General features: G+C 37.4%; 1 protein-coding gene across 1 annotated transcript in view; it reads right to left on the bottom strand.

Moving 5' to 3' along the window:
• The window catches only part of PIAS1 (protein inhibitor of activated STAT 1), a 124,556-nt gene that overhangs the window by 29,767 nt on the left and 75,218 nt on the right, over positions 1-19,571 (bottom strand). The window contains exons 4-7 of the mRNA XM_082619356.1: positions 19,367-19,414; positions 16,041-16,131; positions 15,257-15,391; positions 7,076-7,181 (exon numbers count right to left, since the gene is read on the bottom strand). Of these exons, the coding sequence (XP_082475482.1) occupies positions 7,076-7,181; positions 15,257-15,391; positions 16,041-16,131; positions 19,367-19,414 (380 nt within the window). The remainder of the gene's footprint in view (positions 1-7,075; positions 7,182-15,256; positions 15,392-16,040; positions 16,132-19,366; positions 19,415-19,571) is intronic.

Genomic DNA, 19,571 nt, shown 5'->3' with positions numbered 1-19,571 from the left:
ATTAACATCGTTAGTCATTAGAAAAGTTCATATTAAAACCACAACGACATATCACCTACACAGTGACCAGAATAGCTAAAATCAAAGCAGCCTGACAATATCAACTGCTAGAGAGAATGGGGAGAAAACTCTAAATCTCAAATCTTGTGGGTAGGAATGCAAAAATGGAATATGCACTTTTTAAGAAACTGCCAACCTCTTTTCTATACATTTATCATGTGACCCAGCAATCCTAGTCCTGAGTATTTACCCAAGAGAAATGAAAACGTATGTCCACAAAACTGATATTCATATGCAAACTGCAAATGTTTTAGCAGCTTTATTCATGGTAACGAAAAACTGGAAGCAATCTAAACGTCCATCAACTGATAAATGGATACCCAAATTACAGTACAGATAAATGGAACACTACTCAATAATAAAGAAGAGCAAACTACATGAATGAACCTAAAAGCATTATACTATGTGAAAGAAGCCAGAAACAAAAGGCTACACGCTGTGGGATTTCAAGTTCTGGAAAAGAAAACATCACTGAGACAGAAATCACATCAATGGTTATAAGAACTGGGGGTAAGGAGATGAGACAGAATGCAAAGGGCCACAGGGGAACTTTCTGGGGTGAAGAATGTTACATATTTTGATTGTGGCATTTAGTTCATGATTGCATAAACCTGTCAAATTCATCAAACTGTACACTTAAACAGGTGAATTTTTACTGCTTGTAAACTATACTTGAATAAACACAACCAAATAAAAAAAAGAAGGGCTTCCCTGGTGGCGCAGTGGTTGAGAGTCCGCCTGCCGATGCAGGGGACGCGGGTTCGTGCCCCGATCCCGGAAGATCCCACATGCCGCGGAGCGGCTGGGCCCGCGAGCCATGGCCGCGGAGCCTGTGTGTCCGGAGCCTGTGCTCCGCAACGGGAGAGGCCACAGCAGAGAGGAGAGGCCCGCATACAGCAAAAAAAAAAAAAAAAAAAAAGAAGAAAGGTGTGTGTGTGTGTGTGGGGGAATCACTATGTTAAATTTCATAAGAACGTGAAAAATAAAAATAAGACATCAATATTCATCCTGCTGCATCAACCAACACCGGGTAAATCTTTCAGGAATTCAGGTTTTCTTGTGTCACTGTGAGCTGCAGCCGTAACAGTATTTTACTATTTTACTATATGATGATTAATTTACTAAAATTAATCTTTGAAAATCCCTGTTGTCATGTGCTATGAGAGTTGGCCACTAATCACATGTGGCTATATTTAAATTTAATTAAATTTAAAATTCGGTTCCTCAGTTGCACTACCACATTTCAAGTACTCAACAGACACACAGTACTAGTGGCTATCACACGGGACAGTGCAGATATAGAACATTTCCATCACCACAGAGTGTTCTATTAGTGCTGTTCTAGGTTTTCAAAATAATTTCTATCCTTTTTAGAATTTTTTTTTTTTTTTTGCGGTACGCGGGCCTCTCACTGTTGTGGCCTCTCCCACTGCGGAGCACAGGCTCTGGATGCGCAGGCTCAGCGGCCATGGCTCACGGGCCCAGACGCTCCACAGCATGTGGGATCTTCCCGGACTGGGGGACGAACCCGTGTCCCCTGCATCGGCAGGTGGACTCTCAACCACTGCGCCACCAGGGAAGCCCTCCTTTTTAGAATTTTAAGGCTGGAAACAATTGAACATATTAAGTCCAATACTTCATTTTATAATCAAGAAAACAGAGGCACAGAGATGTGATCTGTTACTCAAGATCTCTTTTCATCAGTTTACTTAACAAAAGTCTGAGGATCTACTATGTGCCAGGCCCTGAGCTAAGCACTAGGAATTCAAAGAAAGGTAAGATTAAGTTCCTGCCCAAAGGAACTCATAGTCTAGTAGAGAGCAAAGATACTTCTCTAATGTGCTGTAATGGAAACTAGCTGAAAGTCAATGCATCAACTCTGGGGGTTCTGAGATGCCTCCTGGAAAAAGTGAAACATGAAGGATAACTAGAATTTAGGCAAAGTAGGTAACAGGGAAGTTTGAGGCACAGAGAACAATACTGGCAAAGCACTGAAGAAAAGAAAAGAATTCATTATTTTTGGAGTAAAAAGAATGAGAAGAAGAATGAATACAGATGACACCGGAAAGTAATAAGCAGGTGCCACACGATGGAAAGCTATATGTTTAAGTCATGCTAACAAGTTGGAGTTTTTATCCCACTGGTGTTAGGAAGCCATGGATTGCAAAGAAATGGTAAGATTAGATCTGTATTAATCACTTAGATTGCTACCAGAAGAGAGATATAAAAAGGGGGGCCAATGGGCTTCCCTAGTGGCGCAGTGGTTGAGTCCGCCTGCCGATGCAGGGGACACGGGTTCATGCCCGCCCCCACACACAAAAACAAACAAACAAAAAAAACGGGGGGTGCCAAGAAAGGAGAGGAATATATAATTCAAGAATAGGTTTTTAAAATAAAGGTGGGATATGAGAGCTTAAATGAGGTTAGTGATGGTAGGGAGAGAGAGCTCGACAGAGTTGAGAAATATTTAGGGTTTATGTCTGATAGAACTTGGTGAGTTCAGTTTTCACTACCTGAATCTGAGGAACCAGTGGTATATTTCGGTGAAGACAGTTAGCTATGTGTATCTACATTTGAAATTCAGGGGAAGGTCTGGAATGAAAATATGTATTTGGGAGTTGGTGCTAATTTAAACCACAAGAGTAAATGTGATTATGTCTAGGGAAAGTATGTATGTCCTTGTAGAGACCAAGGACAAAAACCCAGGGAAAACAAACATTTAGGATACTACCCTTAAGAGAATCCATTGAAGGCAAGTGATTGAGAAGAAATAGAGATGAGAATTTCAAGGAGAAAGTTGTTGGTATGAAATGCAGCAAAAATATCTAAGGCATAAACTGAAAAGATAAACTTTAAATCTGGCAATCAGATTGTCACTTGTGACATCTGCAAGAGCAGTTTCAGTGGAATGATGGGAGTTAAAAGTTCACAATGGGTTGCAGTGAGGAGGTAGAAAGGGAAGTGTAGATGACTCTTTGAAGAAACTAGGATGAGAACAGGAGGAACACAGATCTCTATCTAGACAGTAGCTTGCTTTTGTATTTTCTAAAGGATGAAAAAGACTCGACAGTGAAGGCTGACAGAAAGAGCCTATAGAGTGGAGGAAGGAACTGAAAATACAGGACAGAGAGCAGATAAGTGAGCAGAGAGGCCTCGTAATGCTATTTCTGAGCATCTCCATCTGGATGCCTCATAGACATCTCAAATACCAGAAGTCCAAGAGTGCACTCTGATCTTGCGCCTGCAACTGGATCTTCTCGACACTGTTTTCCATTTCAGTAAACGGTACTACCATGTAAGCTGGTGCCTAGTAAGTAAGGAACCTAGAACTCCTCCTTCACTTCTTTTTCTCCACTCCCCACACGTAGCCACAACTTCTCCCCTTTAACACCTCTCAAACCATCAACTTCTCTCTATTTCCATCACCATTACTTCAGTTCAAGACATCGTCAGCTCTTATCTGTACAACAGGTTCCTAACTGGCCTCACTACATCAGCCTAGCTCCCCTTCAATTCAGTCTTCTAAGTGAACTTTTTATTGCCCATATCTGATCATACCACTCTGCTTAAAAATCCTTTAAGGGTTTTTTTATCATCTGTCTTTATATCATCTATATGAACTCACCCCATGGTTATCTCTCTGGCCACTTTCCTCCTTTGTTCTCTCCACTCCAACTCTACTGGCCTTGTCTCTTGGCATATTCTCCTCCCATCTGGGGCTTACCTCCTCCTCATCCTTATAATCGTGTCTTAAATACCACAGCACCAGAGAAGACTATGTTCTCCTGCTGTTACCTCCAGAGTTCCCTGTCTTTCTTCTTTAAGACACATGTCACAACTGTAATTTCACTAATGACTTGTACAATCATTTAATCCTGTCTTTCCCACTGGACTGCAAACTTCTGACGAATGCAGAGACAGTATGTGTTTTGTTTAATGCTACAGTCTCCTGTGCCTGGAACACAGTAGACTCTTAATACAATTTCTTGAATGAGAAGAATAAATGAATAAAAAATTAACTTTGGGCAGGAAACTGGACATTTCCTCCTGAGATTGAAGAGAATAAATAAGGATGGGTACAAATGAAGATAAGTTGAAAAGTAGTTATATGACATTAAGGAAGAAATGGGCAATTTAGACAAGTCACATCTTATAGCACCAATTTTCTTGCGCTGACAGTGTTGAAAGAGGGGGAATATTGTTTAAGTATGGCCAAGGTTTAAAGTGATTGCTAAAGTGAAAAAGAAGAGGAGACAAGAACTTGACCAAGAATTAGTAAAGGACTGTTTTGTGATAGTGGTGAGGGGACATCTCTACACAAAGATGGAAACCACAATACAAAAATCTACTAAATCAAATGAATCAGCGTGGATTTCTCTGTGAAAATTCTAAATACCATTGACTTTATTTCAAGAATAATGTCTGATTTGACTAATAAAATTTTGCCAGTAGAATTCATTGATAAGATTAAGAATGACTTACAAATGAACATATTTGTGGGTAATTTGATTCTACAAAAATATCTGAGAAATCCACCAACATTTTCTTCTGTCAAGTTGTTTCACACAATCTTTTAATTACATAATTAATTTGTTGGGTAACTTATTTCTTTAGAGATAGCATAAAGGCAAACAATCTGTTCTTTAGTCAATTATGACAAATGATTTATTGGTAGGATCCAAATTAAAGTTTTGTTGGTTCCCCAAGCCAACAAGATAACATACAAAGTGCCACAAAAATCCAACCCAATCTGCAACTACTCTCCACCTCCAGGATGTATTAGAGATGAAATAAACAGCTTTTGAATTAAGTAGCTTTTGCTGCTCAACAGTGGCTAACAGTGGTTTGTTCTAGTAAGTAAAATAACTCTAGGCTCACCTTCCCACTCTCCCTCCAGATGGTGCCACAGCTGCAAGCGGAGAAGAGTTTACAGCTTGAGCAAAGACAGCTTGCCTTATTTATTATTATGCAACATAACAGCTACATCAGCTTTCAGCTTTATTTCTTGGTATGACCTTTTCTACAAAGGCTCACACAATTCCATAATACTTTCTGACTAAATGGAATTCTAATGCTATGTGGCAAATACGAAGATTCTCAGGAGAATGACCAGGAATGGAGTGTGAAAAAAGAAAAATTCTTCTCTCGTGTGCTCCTTCAAAGCAGGTGTCTGTCCCTCCTCTTCTTTCAGGATCCCCCACTCATCTCCTTGTCCTTGCCAAAAGGTGCTTCCACTCCCCTGGACCTCAAACCAGATCTCTAGCTCTCCACTGTCTATCAAAGAATGCCTACAGAGGCATTAGCCACTAGTGTGCTCCTCCTTGACTCAGAATATTTTCAATTTTAAAAGGACCCTTTTAATACAGAAAAATCCTTCAATGAACTCTTGAGGGTATACTGATATTCAGAGGTAATGGGATCTTTTAATCTGGCATAGAAACAGGTTAGAAAAAGAGATAAAAGCTATGTCGCAAAGGGAAACAAGAGGAAAGGTGGTCTTACTACCTTAGTTTCTTCCTACCAGAATGTTCCTAACTACAAATCTGATAGTGGGCTTCATTAATCAACTCGCATCAAGAATCCTTAAAGGGGGGCCTCCCTGGTGGCGCAGTGGTTGAGAGTCCGCCTGCCGATGCAGGGGATACGGGTTCGTGCCCCGGTCTGGGAGGATCCCATATGCCGCGGAGCGGCTGGGCCCGTGAGCCATGGCCGCTGAGCCTGTGCGTCCGGAGCCTGTGCTCCACAACGGGAGAGGCCACAACAGTGAGAGGCCCGCGTACAGCAAAAAAAAAAAAGAATCCTTAAAGGGTAGGTATCGAACCCCCATCTGTAAAAGCTTTGTTCTCCAAGTGCCCATCCTCATCCCCTAATCCATCTATCTCTCACAAAGAAGAGAATAAAGGAAGAACTTAGTTCACCTCTTTGGAAAGGCCACCAACCTCTGGCCTTAACCCTCAAACACTGAGGCCAGAAGAGTCAATATGCCCCTTACTACCTCTCAAGTTCACCTGGACAAAAGGAACCATCTAGTTATTCCTACCTAAGAACCTAGATTTTGAAGGAGCTTTAGATATCATGTGGTATAAACTTCTTGTTACAGATGAAGAATAAGAGATTCAGAGTACGAGGAGACTGACTTTCCAAGGCCACATAACTGGTTAAAAGCAGAACCTACTTCATTATTGTATCTACCACCCCACTGACTCTCTTTTTACTTTGTTAATGCAGGGATGCTGTCATCACATATCCTTGGACATTTTTCCTGGATAAACCTTAAATATAAAATAATTCTTGTAAAATATATGCCAAGATTTCCTTTCCATCTCCTAGAATTCCTGAACATTTATTTATTTTTATGAAGCTTTGGTAAAATATTCTTCTGTATTCATGTACTGACTTTACAAAGTTAATTTTAAGATCAGTAAAATATAAATTATAAAATATACGGGCTTCCCTGGTGGCGCAGCGGTTGAGAGTCCGCCTGCCGATGCAGGGGACACGGGTTCATGCCCCAGTCCGGGAAGATCCCACATGCCGCGGAGCGGCTAGCCCCGTGAGCCACGGCAGCTGAGCCTGCACGTTCGGAGCCTGTGCTCCACAAGGGGAGAGACCACAACAGTGAGAGGTCCGCGTACCGCAAAAAAGAAAAAAAAAAAAAAAAAAAATATATATATATATATATACGTCATGACAAAGATATTAAAACTACTCTCTTTTTTTTTGGCCCCACCACACAATGTGTGGCATCTTAGTTTCCCGATGAGGGATCGAACCTGTGCCCCCCGCAGTGGAAGCGCAGAGTCTTAACCGCTGGACTGCCAGGGAAGTCCCTAAAACTACTCTTAAGCCTTAAATTACTCTAGCTCACAAAACAAAGTTTTCAGTGTTTTAATCCACTGTGACAAGCTCTAGTAAAAAAAAATAAACTCTAAAATTTCTTGAGTTGAAAAAACACTATTCTAACCTTTACCAAAATAGTTCAGCTGCATAAATAAAATAAGGTTATCATACGTACTTAAAGCTCTAGAATGATCCGGATTCCTTATTCCCTTTGCTCGTAACCTCTGAAGAAGAACTGTTGAGGACAACTGTTTTACAAGATATACTGCCATGGAATAGTTCTGGAAAAAAAAAAAAAAAAGATGTAGAAAGCAAACAACATACGTAAGTAAATAGGTACATCTATTTTAATCCCACAATAATAGGGAAAGAAAATTAACACCTGTTTAAAACACCTACTGTGTGCCAAGCACTATCTTAGGTGTTTTCATGAATGGTAATTCATTTAATCTTAACCAAAAAGCTGCTGAAGTAATCCTATTTTTACGGATGAGGAAAGTGAAGTGTAGAAAAGTAAAAGAACTTGTTCTAATTTTGCAGCTTTCAAGAGATAATGCCAGGTCTGTCATGCTTCTGTATTACCTGACTACCTATGCTTGAAGTTAATCAATTTAGGCACTTATGTAAAGAACACTGTTAAAAATAAATATAACCAAGGCCAATAAGATGTCAAAGTCATCATAAAACATATTTAGCAGGTAACAGTAGCTATTTAAAAAATTAGACTGGCATCCTAATTTATACCATTTAATCTCTCTCTATGCCTTTAACTAGTTTTGAAAAGACCCTACTTGGGCTATTATCACAACAAGCAGAGGGAATATTAAATATTTTCAAAGAGAAGCTGATGGTTTGGCAAAAGAACAGATGAATATCCATTACCAGCAGAGGGACTACCCAGAGATGGTACTAGGAGAAGGGAGACAAAGAAAATAGTTTATCAACAAGCCAAGGCAAAGTAAAGGGTACATGACTGGATAAGAGGAAGAAAAGAGGGCTGAGGCTTATGAAGGGTAAGAGAGAGATCTAAATGAGAAGGCCCACTTTCCACTTGGTGTTGGAATCAAGAGGAAGATCAAGAGATTTGGAAAGAAGCAAAAGGAAAAATAATTATTGCCATCTTCTATTTATTAGCTACAAACAGTTTTACACGCACTCTTAATATATACTATCCACTTCATTTAAACCTCAAAGAAGGCCTGTAAGAGATAAGTAGGGCAAGTATCTTTCTAAGTAAAGGATTGAAAAATGGAGGCACACAAAAATGCTTTTAATTTTAAATTTTAAAAAATATATGTAATCTGCTCATGATCATGCACCTGCTTGCTGACAAAGGTGGCACTAGAAATCAAGAGGAAAGTGTAGGGATGTCAGGACAATGGACTAATGGCCAAGGCCAGTGTAGTTCTCTATAGTTCTTGATTTCACATACCATTTGCTTTGACCCTCCTAACCTAGTCCAATGTACATTCCAACTTTCAGTTACTTTCGCACTTTGGAAAATGCATCCCCCTCTTTTGGCAAGAAGAGAATATATTGTACAATACCCTCTGGAAGGTCAAATTTTCACTTACAGTTCAGAAACCTATCCATGTTCACATGCTACACATTTTCCAGGAAAAAAATGAAGTATCAAAAAAGCTAATTTGGGAGGGATAAATTAGGAGTCTGGGATTAACATACGCATACTACTATATATAAAATAGATAATCAACAAGGACATACTGTATAGCACAGGGAACTCTGCTCAATACTCTGTAATAACCTAAATGGGAAAAGAAGCTGAAAAAGAATGGATATATGTATAAGTATAACTTGAATCACTCTGCTGTACACCTGAAACTAACATTGTAAATCAACTATACTCCAATATAAAATAAAATTTTTCAAAAGCTAATTTACTTTCATTAATAAATCCCATAATTTATTAATGAGGAACAAATAACCTTAAAACTTACCAAAATTATAGACATACAACATACTAATCTAATATAAAACTAAAAAGCTCCTTTTAGAAAAAAAATCCTTATTCACCTTTATTATTTGATTAATAGTTCAAGTGTGATAGAAACTGGAGAAATGCTAATTAACACTGTGAAATTATTATATATACTTACAGCCTGAATCTTCAGAACTAGTAATCACCCTAAGGCTTTATATAAATTTTTAAGGAGAGGTCAAGTAGAAACTACAAGTTCAGTGAAAAGGTATGTTCACTCTAGTTGAAACACGTAACCAGGTAAGAAATTTTAAAAAAAGGAAGCAAAAAGAAGGTCAGGTATTAACAAACACCACTTGTACCGATAATATGGAATTAAATTTTATATCACATGAAAGAGATTCAGCAGCAATCCCCGCCAAAACTTCAGTGGTATAATATCTCTCCTAGGTAGATGATATATTGTTCCTGCTAACCCTTCAAAGCACTACTTAACTCCAACTACTGAAATATATTGCATTACACTGATGTTTTTGTCAAATGCTTTTTCAAAGTCTTCAAAATTGTCTATCAAGTTTATAGGACGTTTTCTTCATTATTAAGATATGATCTACTCATTAAGTGCCCTTTACACCAGTATCTAAATAACTTCTCTACAAACAATGACAGTTTAATAAATGCTAGATGCAGTGATTACTCTGAGGTAGGATAAGAAGTTACAACATAGTTCACTTATTTCCCTTCAAGCACTGTACTAGCTCTTCTTTTTCTCTTATATTACAATTTTTTTAATTGAGCTATAATTGACATATAATATTGTGTAAGTTTAAGGTGTACATGTTGACTGCATAGAGTTATAATATATTGTAAGACGATTACCACCATAGCATTAGCTCTTCCATTTATTTCCTTTGAAGACATAATGCTAACATTTCTCAATGGCAACTAATAATACAGAAATTAATCCCCAAAACAGTAAGAGATCCTACGTGAACTATCCAGAGTATCTTCACAAGCTGAATAAAACTATGATCAAAAACCAATCTAATAAGTTATCTTTTGGGCTTCAGAAAAGAATAATTTTCTTTCAATATCTTATTTCAAAAAGAAGTTCTCCAGGGCTTCCCTGGTGGCGCAGTGGTTGAGAGTCCGCCTGCCGATGAAGGGGACACGGGTTCGTGCCCCGGTCTGGGAAGATCCCACATGCCGTGGAGTGGCAGGGCCCGTGAGCCATGGCTGCTGAGCCTGCACGTCCGGAGCCTGTGCTCCACAACGGGAGAGGCCACAACAGTGAGAGGCCCGCGTACCGCAAAAAAAAAAAAAGAAGGTCTCCAACTTGTAGATCAAGGTCTACACAAATCTTACCTGGGAGACCTGCAAATCACTGAAGATTACTGTTTTCTTTCTGAGGTGTGGAAGACTTCCCATGGAAGAATATTTCCCCATCTCCTCTAGTGCTATATATCAGCAACCACATTTCCCTCCTCTCCCACAGTTTGACTCCTTTCATAGTTCACTGTAAACACCCTGGTGTTTATACACTTTTCACACACAGACAAAACCCAAAACATCTGCAACACCCTCTTCAAAAAGGGGGACAAAAACAGGGAGCCCAAGGTACACTAGAAAAAAACATTTAAAAGGATTTTAAAAACGTAATACTGACATACTGATTAGGTAAAGAAAAAATATATAACCTTGATAGATGCCAAAAAAGAATTTTGATAAAATTCAAAATCCATTTCTCTCAAAGATATACAGTAAAAAAGAGGACCATAGGATTATGTTATTGCTATAATTAAGTTCTACCAAAATTAATAGCCATTATAATACTTAATGTTGTGACACTAGTATTCTCATTAACATAAAGAACAAGCCAGGTATGTCCACTAGCACTCACATTACTTAACATTGTTCTGAAGGTTCTAGACAGCACAAGAGAACAAGAATAAGAAATTATGGCATAAGTATTAGGATTATCATTATTCATATAATGATACAACTCAGACTCAAAACTGCCTATTTGGAAATACCAAGAAACCTACTAAAAAGCTATCAGAACCAATATGTGAATTTATGTACTAAGTAAATATTCAATAATAACTAGCTTTTAAATAAATCAACAATAAATACATTTTTTAGAAAATATAACAGAAAAAATCTATTTACAATAGCAGTAATAATAATAAACAACACAAGAATCAATAAAAAATATGGAAAATTTGTAAGAAGAAACCTATTAAATTACTGAGGAACATGAAAGAGGATTTGAATAAATGGAGAAACATACAGTTCCTGAAATAAGGACATTAAATACTGTAAATAAGTTAATCCTCTCTAAGTTAATATACAAATTTTAAAGCAAGCTCATTTATTCCCAGAAAGATTTGGGGGAATAATGCAGCGGAATATGTCTTACTCCATGCAATTACTCTCTCCTCAAGGCCCAGATTTCTTCTCTCACTCTCAGCAGACTTCTCTCACTTCCTATCTCATAGACTTAAGAGAATTCATCAGATCAGAACTTACCACCTCTCCAGTACCAATCATATACATGCATCCAATCCTTTTATTCCACTAAATAAAGAAGTTGTCCCTCCTAGCTACAATGAGTTACTTAATGAAATTCACTATTGATTATTTTTCTCGTGTATATTTAATCTCTTCCTCCCAAGAAGATACCTGCCATCATCCTTTATACATGTTTTAACACTCTCCCATTAAAGCAAACAAATAACTCTCATCTCAAATTTCCCTCCAGCTCAGCTGTACCTATTTCCAAAGCTACCCTTCTATAACTCACTATCTCCACTGCCTTACCTCTGCCTGGTCACAATCAGGCTTCTCCTCCCACCATCCACCAAAACAGCTCATGCTAAAGTCAACTTTATGTTTCTAATCCAAAAAGTATTTTTTAAGATTTCAACATACTTGACTTCTCAACATCTGTTCAGTACTGCTTACCATCTCCTTTTTTTTAATAAATTTTATTTTATTTTATTTACTTATTATTTTTGGCTGCATTGGGTCTTCGTTGCTGCGCACAGGCTTTCTCTAGTTGAGTGGGGGCTACTCTTTGTTGCGGTGCGCAGGCTTCTCATTGCAGTGGCTTCTCTTGTTGAGGAGCACGGGCTCTAGGAACGCAGGCCTCAGCAGTTGTGGCTTGCAGGCTCTAGAGCACAGGCTCCGTAGTTGTGGTGCATAGGCCCAGCTGCCCCGCGGTATGTGGGATCTTCCCGGACCAGGACTCAAACCCGTGTTTCCTGCATTGGCAGGTAAATTCTTAACCACTGCGCCACCAGGGAAATCCCCGTCCTTCTTTTTTGAAACTCTTCCCTTGGCTTCTTATACCCACCCCCCGTTCTGCCCCACATCTCTGGTACTATTTCCCCATGTCCTCTGCAGGTTCATTCTCTTCTATCCAGTATTAAAAGTTATAGTTCCTCACGAATGGTAAGTCTTCAACGCTCTCTTCTTTTTACTTGTTACATTTCCCCTTAACAATGTCAGCCTGCTTGTATGGCTCTAGTAACCACCAATATGCAGATGACTCATTTTCTTCTCTAGCCCAAACTTATCCTCTGAGCCTATATGCCCAACTGCCTCTTCAGAATGTCTCAAAGGCATCTCGAACTCAAAAGCTTCAAAACTGAACTCATGATCGTCTCCATGTAGTCCTCCAATACTCCTTCCTTCAAAGCAAAGCAAAGCAAAACAAAATGCACCTAAATTCAGTCCTTTTTCAGTGTTTCCTCTATCTCAGTAATATTATCATTTACTTTGTCACTCAAGCCAGAAACCAAGGAGTCATCCTTGACTTCTCCCTTTCTCTTAGCCCCTATTTCTAATCTATCACTTAGTCCTACAGATCCACCTATTTATCTCCATCCCTAGTGCCACCACTCTAGACTAATATACTATTTCTCTCACTAATGCTTCAGCAATAGTAAGAGGTAACCTCTATGCATGACTCTGGTCTCCATTCAAGCTGTTCACCACTCTGAAGAGTGGCCTTTTCTAAACAGAAATATGGCCCTGTAAACTTTCTGCTTAAAAAGAGAATATCCTTAACATTAACATTACCTCAAAGGTCCTACATGGTTTGGTCCTTTTTTACCTCTCTAGCTTCATCTTGTATCCTGTTCTTCCCCATTCTATGTACACTAGCAATTCCTGCTCCCTTTCAGTTTCTTAAGAAAAACTAGGCTCACACCTGCCAGTGGACTATACTCTGAATGTTGTTTTCTCTGAAACTTTCACCTAACTGATTCCTTCTACCCTTCTCTCAGATCTTAGCTCAGTAATTACTTCCTCAGGGAAGCCCTGCCTGACCTCTCTCTAGTGCAAAGTGGCCTTTAATATGCTCTAAAATCACCACACACCTCTTCTTTATATTACTTATAATACAGTTCACATTTTCATGTGTGACTACCTGTCCCCTAGATCCTAGGCTCCAAAAGAGTCAGGACTTTTTTTTCTCACTATGGTACTGCCAGTTTTCAGCAGAGTGCATGGAATATAGCACACATTCTATACATTTCAAATGAATTAGTGAATTAACATGAGCTCATATCATAAAACTGTAATAATCAAAAATATTCTGGGGCTTCCCTGGTGGCGCAGTGGTTGAGAGTCCGCCTGCTGATGCAGGGGACATGGGTTCGTGCCCCGGTCCGGGAAGATCCCACATGCCGTGGAGCAGCTGGGCCCGTGAGCCATGGCTGCTAAGCCTGTGCGTCTGGAGCCTGTGCTCCGCAACGGGAGAGGCCACAGCAGTGAGAGGCCCGTGTACCGCAAAAAAAAAAAAAAAAAAATCTGAAATTGTGCCGGAAAAAGAATGCTAGGCTAAGAAACAATACAGAAAAGTTCAGAACACACACAGGATAAATCAAAGCAAATATATAATAATGGTGGCTTCAGAATTAGCATTTATTTAGTTAATGGTATTAGAACTGGCTATTTTAAAAATTAAATTTTTATTTCACACTACACATAAATTCACAATGGATTAAATATTTAAAGGTAAAACTAGAAACCTCAAAAGTCAAGAAAAAAATATAAACAAATATTTATGTAAGACTGGGAAGGGCGGACAGACTAAACTTGATGGAGGCTGACTGGAAAGACTACAAAGAAACAAAACTGTGCAACTAGAGATTATCATACTAAGTGAAGTAAGTCAGAAAGAGAAAGACAAATGCCATATGACATCACTTATATGTAGAATCTAATATATGACACAAATGAACCTATCTATGAAACAGAAACAGAATCAGGTACGTAGAGAATAGACTGGTGGTTGCCAAGGCGGAGGGCAATGGAAGAGGGTAGGAGTGGGAGTTTGGAATTAGCATATGCAAACTGGTATATATAGGATAAATAAACAACAAGGTCCTACTGTATCGTACAGGGAACTATATTCAATATCCTTTGATAAACCATAATGGAAAAGAATATGAAAAAGAATGTATATATATATATATGTATGTATAACTGAGTCACTTTGGTGCACTGCAGTAATTAACACAACACTGTAATTCAACTATACTCAATAAAAAATAAATTAAAAAAAGAAAAAACTGGTTAAGATTTGGCTCTGTAATAATTTAAATCTTCTACACATTAAATAAAGATAAAGGGCAATAAACTAGAAACAAACATTTGCCACATGTAAAAGAGGGTTAAATCAATATATAAAGAACTCATAAACAATAAAAACAGCAATACAGAAATAGATACTGATATGATTTTTATAGGTGAATAATCACAAACATAAAATATGTCCAACCTCAATAATAATAAGAGGAGTACTAATTAAAACGTGGTACCACTATTTACCTATTAAAATTAGTAGAGATCCTAAAGAAAATAAAACTCAAAGTTATCCGTCAACGGGCACGTGAATAAACACAAAGTCAGAGAATAAATCTGTACAACATCTTTTGGTAAGGCAATCTGCCGATGTACACAAAATTTCTTTAAATTCTGATGCTCTTTGACTCAGCAATTCCACTCCTGGGAATTTACTCTAAGGAAATTACCATGTATGTATGCAAAGTTAGAGCTACTAGGATGGTTTTCAAAATGTTCTTTGAAATAGTAATCAATCAACCAAATAAATGTTCAACAACAGGGAATATCATATTGGAATATGATGTAGCCTTTTAAAATCATGCAGATGAACATGAAATGACATAGGAAGATGTTTATGAAAATTACTCAGTGAAAGTTATCAGGTTATAGAACACTGGGTACGGCAAGATTCCATTTTTTTAAATGGGAACATGTTGAAAATTCATTGTGAGACAAAAATAAATCCTTTTGCAACTCCTTTTATTTACATACAAGCTCAGGTAGCCATGGAGATTAACCATTCCTTATAATACAAAAATCTGGTAGAAACAAAAATTTACTTACTCTTCCAATTTCTGCAGTCCATGAAACAACAATGGTGTTTGGTACAGTTGTGGACAATCGGACAAGTGAGGTGATATTAATTGGTCGGCTGGGTCGCTTTGGTTCCACACCATTTTTAGTAGGTGGAAGATAACCCTAAGGATGAAATATAATTTATTTCTACTTATTATTTCCACAATTATTTCAACTTCCATTCCTTAAAAAAAAAAACCTACAAACTACATATGAGAAAATATGAGTATTTTCATTTAAAAGTAGAGAAGTAAACATTTGTAAGAGCTTCCTGTATGTTTCTCTAAACAACCATACAGTCTCATAGTAAGCCTGAGAAAAATACTGGTGGCAGAACTTAAAAATCTCTAAAATTTAAGAATCAGGTTGAATTCATAAAGAGCTTGGATAAGTATATAAGGACTATTTTAAAGGTGAACAATAACAGCCCCCACTCCTCTCTTAAAGGCACAGCATTCTTCAAATCTCTATTCAACCAAAGCTTCCAGACTCACACGAATACATCTGAGGTTTTGTTGAAACAATCTCGTCTTTCCAAAATTCAGTAAAACACTAAAGTTACCACACCCAACTCCTAGACTATGTCTCCATAGCTAATGTCACAGCTGTTAATTGTACATAGTTGGTACAAGTGTTTCACTCAGTCACATGAATATATATCCCAAATAAAGATGTTTTCTTAATGAAAAAGTATGATTAACAACAGCTGTGATGACTTATTTGCTAGCTATGTTGGCAATGCACTTTTTAAAAAATAGCTTTTGGGACTTACTGGAAGGCTGCAAGGTTTTGTATTCACTTTCACACAAAGATTGGGTGGGAAGTGATCTTCTTGTGGACAACTGGTTTCTGATAAACAAAACCTAAACAATAAAGGACAAGTTTAATTACCTTTATTAAAGGATGACACCACATTAATATTTTTGTTCCATAGCTAATCTAAAAGATGGTCAAACTTAATAACAGCAGCAAAAAATTACTAAACTGAATAAATACATGAAATAGGTTCAAAATAAATAATTCTGTCAATGTAGAGTTTCAGTGGTCACGACTACCAACCTATAGTTGTCTTCATAATATTTCCAGTCATTTGTTCAAGCATGTTTTTGGGGGGAGGAGGTGGGGAAGTGCTCTGTGGTTGAATAAATTTAAGAAATTTTGAATCAAAAAATTAAGTTAAGTTTCCTCCATATAGAACTTCTCAGAGCTAGGCTAACAATAACTGTAACTTTTTAAGAGGGAAATATAAATATATAGTAGTTCTCAAATTTATTGGTCTGTGAAACATTTTTTTTGGTTCTCAGCAGACTATACTGAAAATGCTAGAAGTCCATCCCCAGGATCAAGTTCTGTCCACCAAGCCCAGGTACTCCATTATTCCCTGAAAACTGAAGATGCTGAATAATAACATTAATTGTATTATACCCACATATGTTTAGAATACTATTTTAGAAACTCATGAAAACATTTATTTCTAAATTAAATGCATTATCTTTTGGGAAAACCAAGGACAACTACATAATTTGTACATTCTCACTCCATTCTTACATAGATCAAGAAATAAATTATTAATTTGCTATTTAAGACAACTATTCTTGATTATTATACTTCCTTATTCCCAATACAGAGCTGAGGCTCATTCCACTTTACAGAATGTTCACAGCACCTTTGAGTTACATGTTAAGAAGAATGCTATCTCTGAATTCTGTGAAATATTCATCATGCACAAACATCTTCTCTCAACATCTTGATCTACCTGCCATGCAATCTGTGTGTGAGGGAGTGTCCACAAAATGGGACAATTTTCTATGTAAAATTTTATGGGTACATATAAATATATGGTCTTCTTTAAGCAGGGACAATCTATAGCTTCCATTAGATTCTCAAAGGGGTTAGAGATCCATATAAAGGTTGACAATTACTAATCTACAAAGATTTTCTCAAAATATACTTAGCAAACAGATGTCAAACCCCACAAGATTATCTCTAACCCCAGCAGAAGCTTCTATTACAGGCCAGTTCTTTACTTTGCAACAGTAAGAGGATGCCATAAAGTTTTAAATCAATTACTCCGATGCAGAGATAAATTAGAAACATGAACCTGGCTGCCTGAAGCTACAGAAAAGCAATATATGACAAGTTGACTCCTATTCAATTAAGTAAAAAGTGAAAATCTAAATCACCCTTACAAACCGAAGAGAAAAAAACGATTTTAAAAGTGGGGAACAAGAGCAGAAAGTTTCTATATAGGAGTTCATGGGGGTGGGGAGGGGAAACAGATAAATGAAAACAGATTAGGAATCTAATAGAGAAAATATTGATCCTAATTCTGACCAAATTGTTTTCATGTTTTCGATAAAGACTTATAATTAGGATAGTGCAAGGTATACACTCCCAACTTAATACACTAGGATTGCTGTAGGGGGTGAGGAGGGTGGGGATGAAAACAATTTCGTAAAATACAAAGAACCACCTAACAATTACCAAATATAATACAAAATGGTTCTTTTTTCATCAAATTCTGGAGATAAATTTGATGGCTAAGCCATTTTTAACCGTCAAGATCCCCTTAGAATCTCTGCATTGATCTTAGAAAGAAAACCTTCCTTTGGAATGTGAACCATACCTCTTTGCTGCTTTAAAGAATGCATGCGTACGTTAATACTAAGGATAGTAACTAGATCTTTTGTTTTAGAGCTACGGTTTTCAAACTTTATTTCAGTCTTGGGATACTCTCCTCAAATGAAAACTAACCCAGAAGTCAAACATGTAGAACAGATCAAAGCCACATTACTTTGGTTCAGAGTGTGTGTATATGTGTGTGTCAGGTGGGGCAATTGGGGGGTTGGGGGAGAGAATGGTAGCCAGAGGGTAGCCCCCAAACAGTGGCTCCAAGCAACAGTCTGAAAACCACTGTTTTAAAGGACAAAGTCACATATCAGTATGAACAAAATGTAAACTACTGAGGCAGGGAAGTAAAAAATATTCCAGCGATATATAATTAATTACAAAGGCACCATATTTTAGTCCTTTAATTTATTCAGTCATTATCATAGTCTGCCCCTGACAGAGGAAAAAGTACCTTTTACACAGAAACACCTTTGTCAGTGCCTTCCAAAACCAAGACCTCAGCCTCTCCTCTGCTTTCTCAGTTTTCATCACACTATTTTTGAACCTAGATCAGAGTTTTTCACATTATTCCATGAAGCACTGAGCTGGTGCTTTCATCTCTTTTCTGATCTCCTAGTGTATTTATAATCTGTACATACAACTTAGTATCTGATTATTGAGACTGGGCTATCTGCTTGACTTATCCTTCCCACTTTATAGGGAAAACAGCTTGTTGAGGAAAACAACTGTCTTGTATTTCCTCTTCTATCCCTATTGCAACAAGAACAATGTAGGACACTTAGGTTTACACAAGGATAGTCACTGAGTAAAAAGAACAGCATAAGATGGTTTATGTAAGCAACAAGAGAGAGACATATTAACATAAAAGATGTCTTAGATATTCTTAGAAGAAATGGGCTAAGAAAAGAAACTGAATATGGGCAGTAGCATGTTGGAAAATTTTCGTTTTCCAAATTGTAAAATTTCGTCTTTACAATCTATCAAGAGATGTCTCACATGGAATCTAAATTAGAGAGTATTTAAATTAATGGTTTAAAAATACAGGACAAAACAAATTAGACTATTTTGGTTCTTGTTAGTCCATGAGACACTGTAGACTTAACCTAAGTATTAGTTCTTTCTCTACAGTAGTCTGCCACTCATGCAGATAAGGTCTTTGCTTTCATAAAGCTTGGTACTTCTAAAGAGCTGACCACCATATTTAAACATATCATTAGCTGGAGCTTCTCAACCAACCAAGGGCAACCAAAATAGAGAAATATGGTTAAATATATGGCACATGACTTGCTACATTAAAATCTAACTTTGATAGTAATTAGGATGTATCATAACAGGAAAAGGTTTTCCCTCACCCAAACATCTAAACCCAATACTTTCAATTTACTTACTGAAAATCAGGTAGATTTTTTAAATCTTGAAGGAATATTAACTTTTAAACTTTGGATATGTACTGTAGCAACACTGTACCTTAACTGGACCTGCACTGTGAAGTCACATTTGGTCCCAGAAATATCCCTAGAAAAGACAGAGTAAGAACTACAGTTATTTTAAAGATATACAGAGGAAAGCTGATTCAAAGACACTGTTACTCCAGAAAGTATTTCAAATTTATCAGAAATATTAACAGTTATTAGGGTTAACTAACACTATAATAGTATTTTCTTTCTTTTTT

Source organism: Mesoplodon mirus (genome assembly GCF_964341445.2).
Source record: "Mesoplodon mirus genome assembly, chromosome: 4".
NCBI classification, from domain to species: Eukaryota; Metazoa; Chordata; class Mammalia; order Artiodactyla; family Ziphiidae; genus Mesoplodon; species Mesoplodon mirus.
This window is presented reverse-complemented; position numbering and strand designations above follow the sequence as displayed.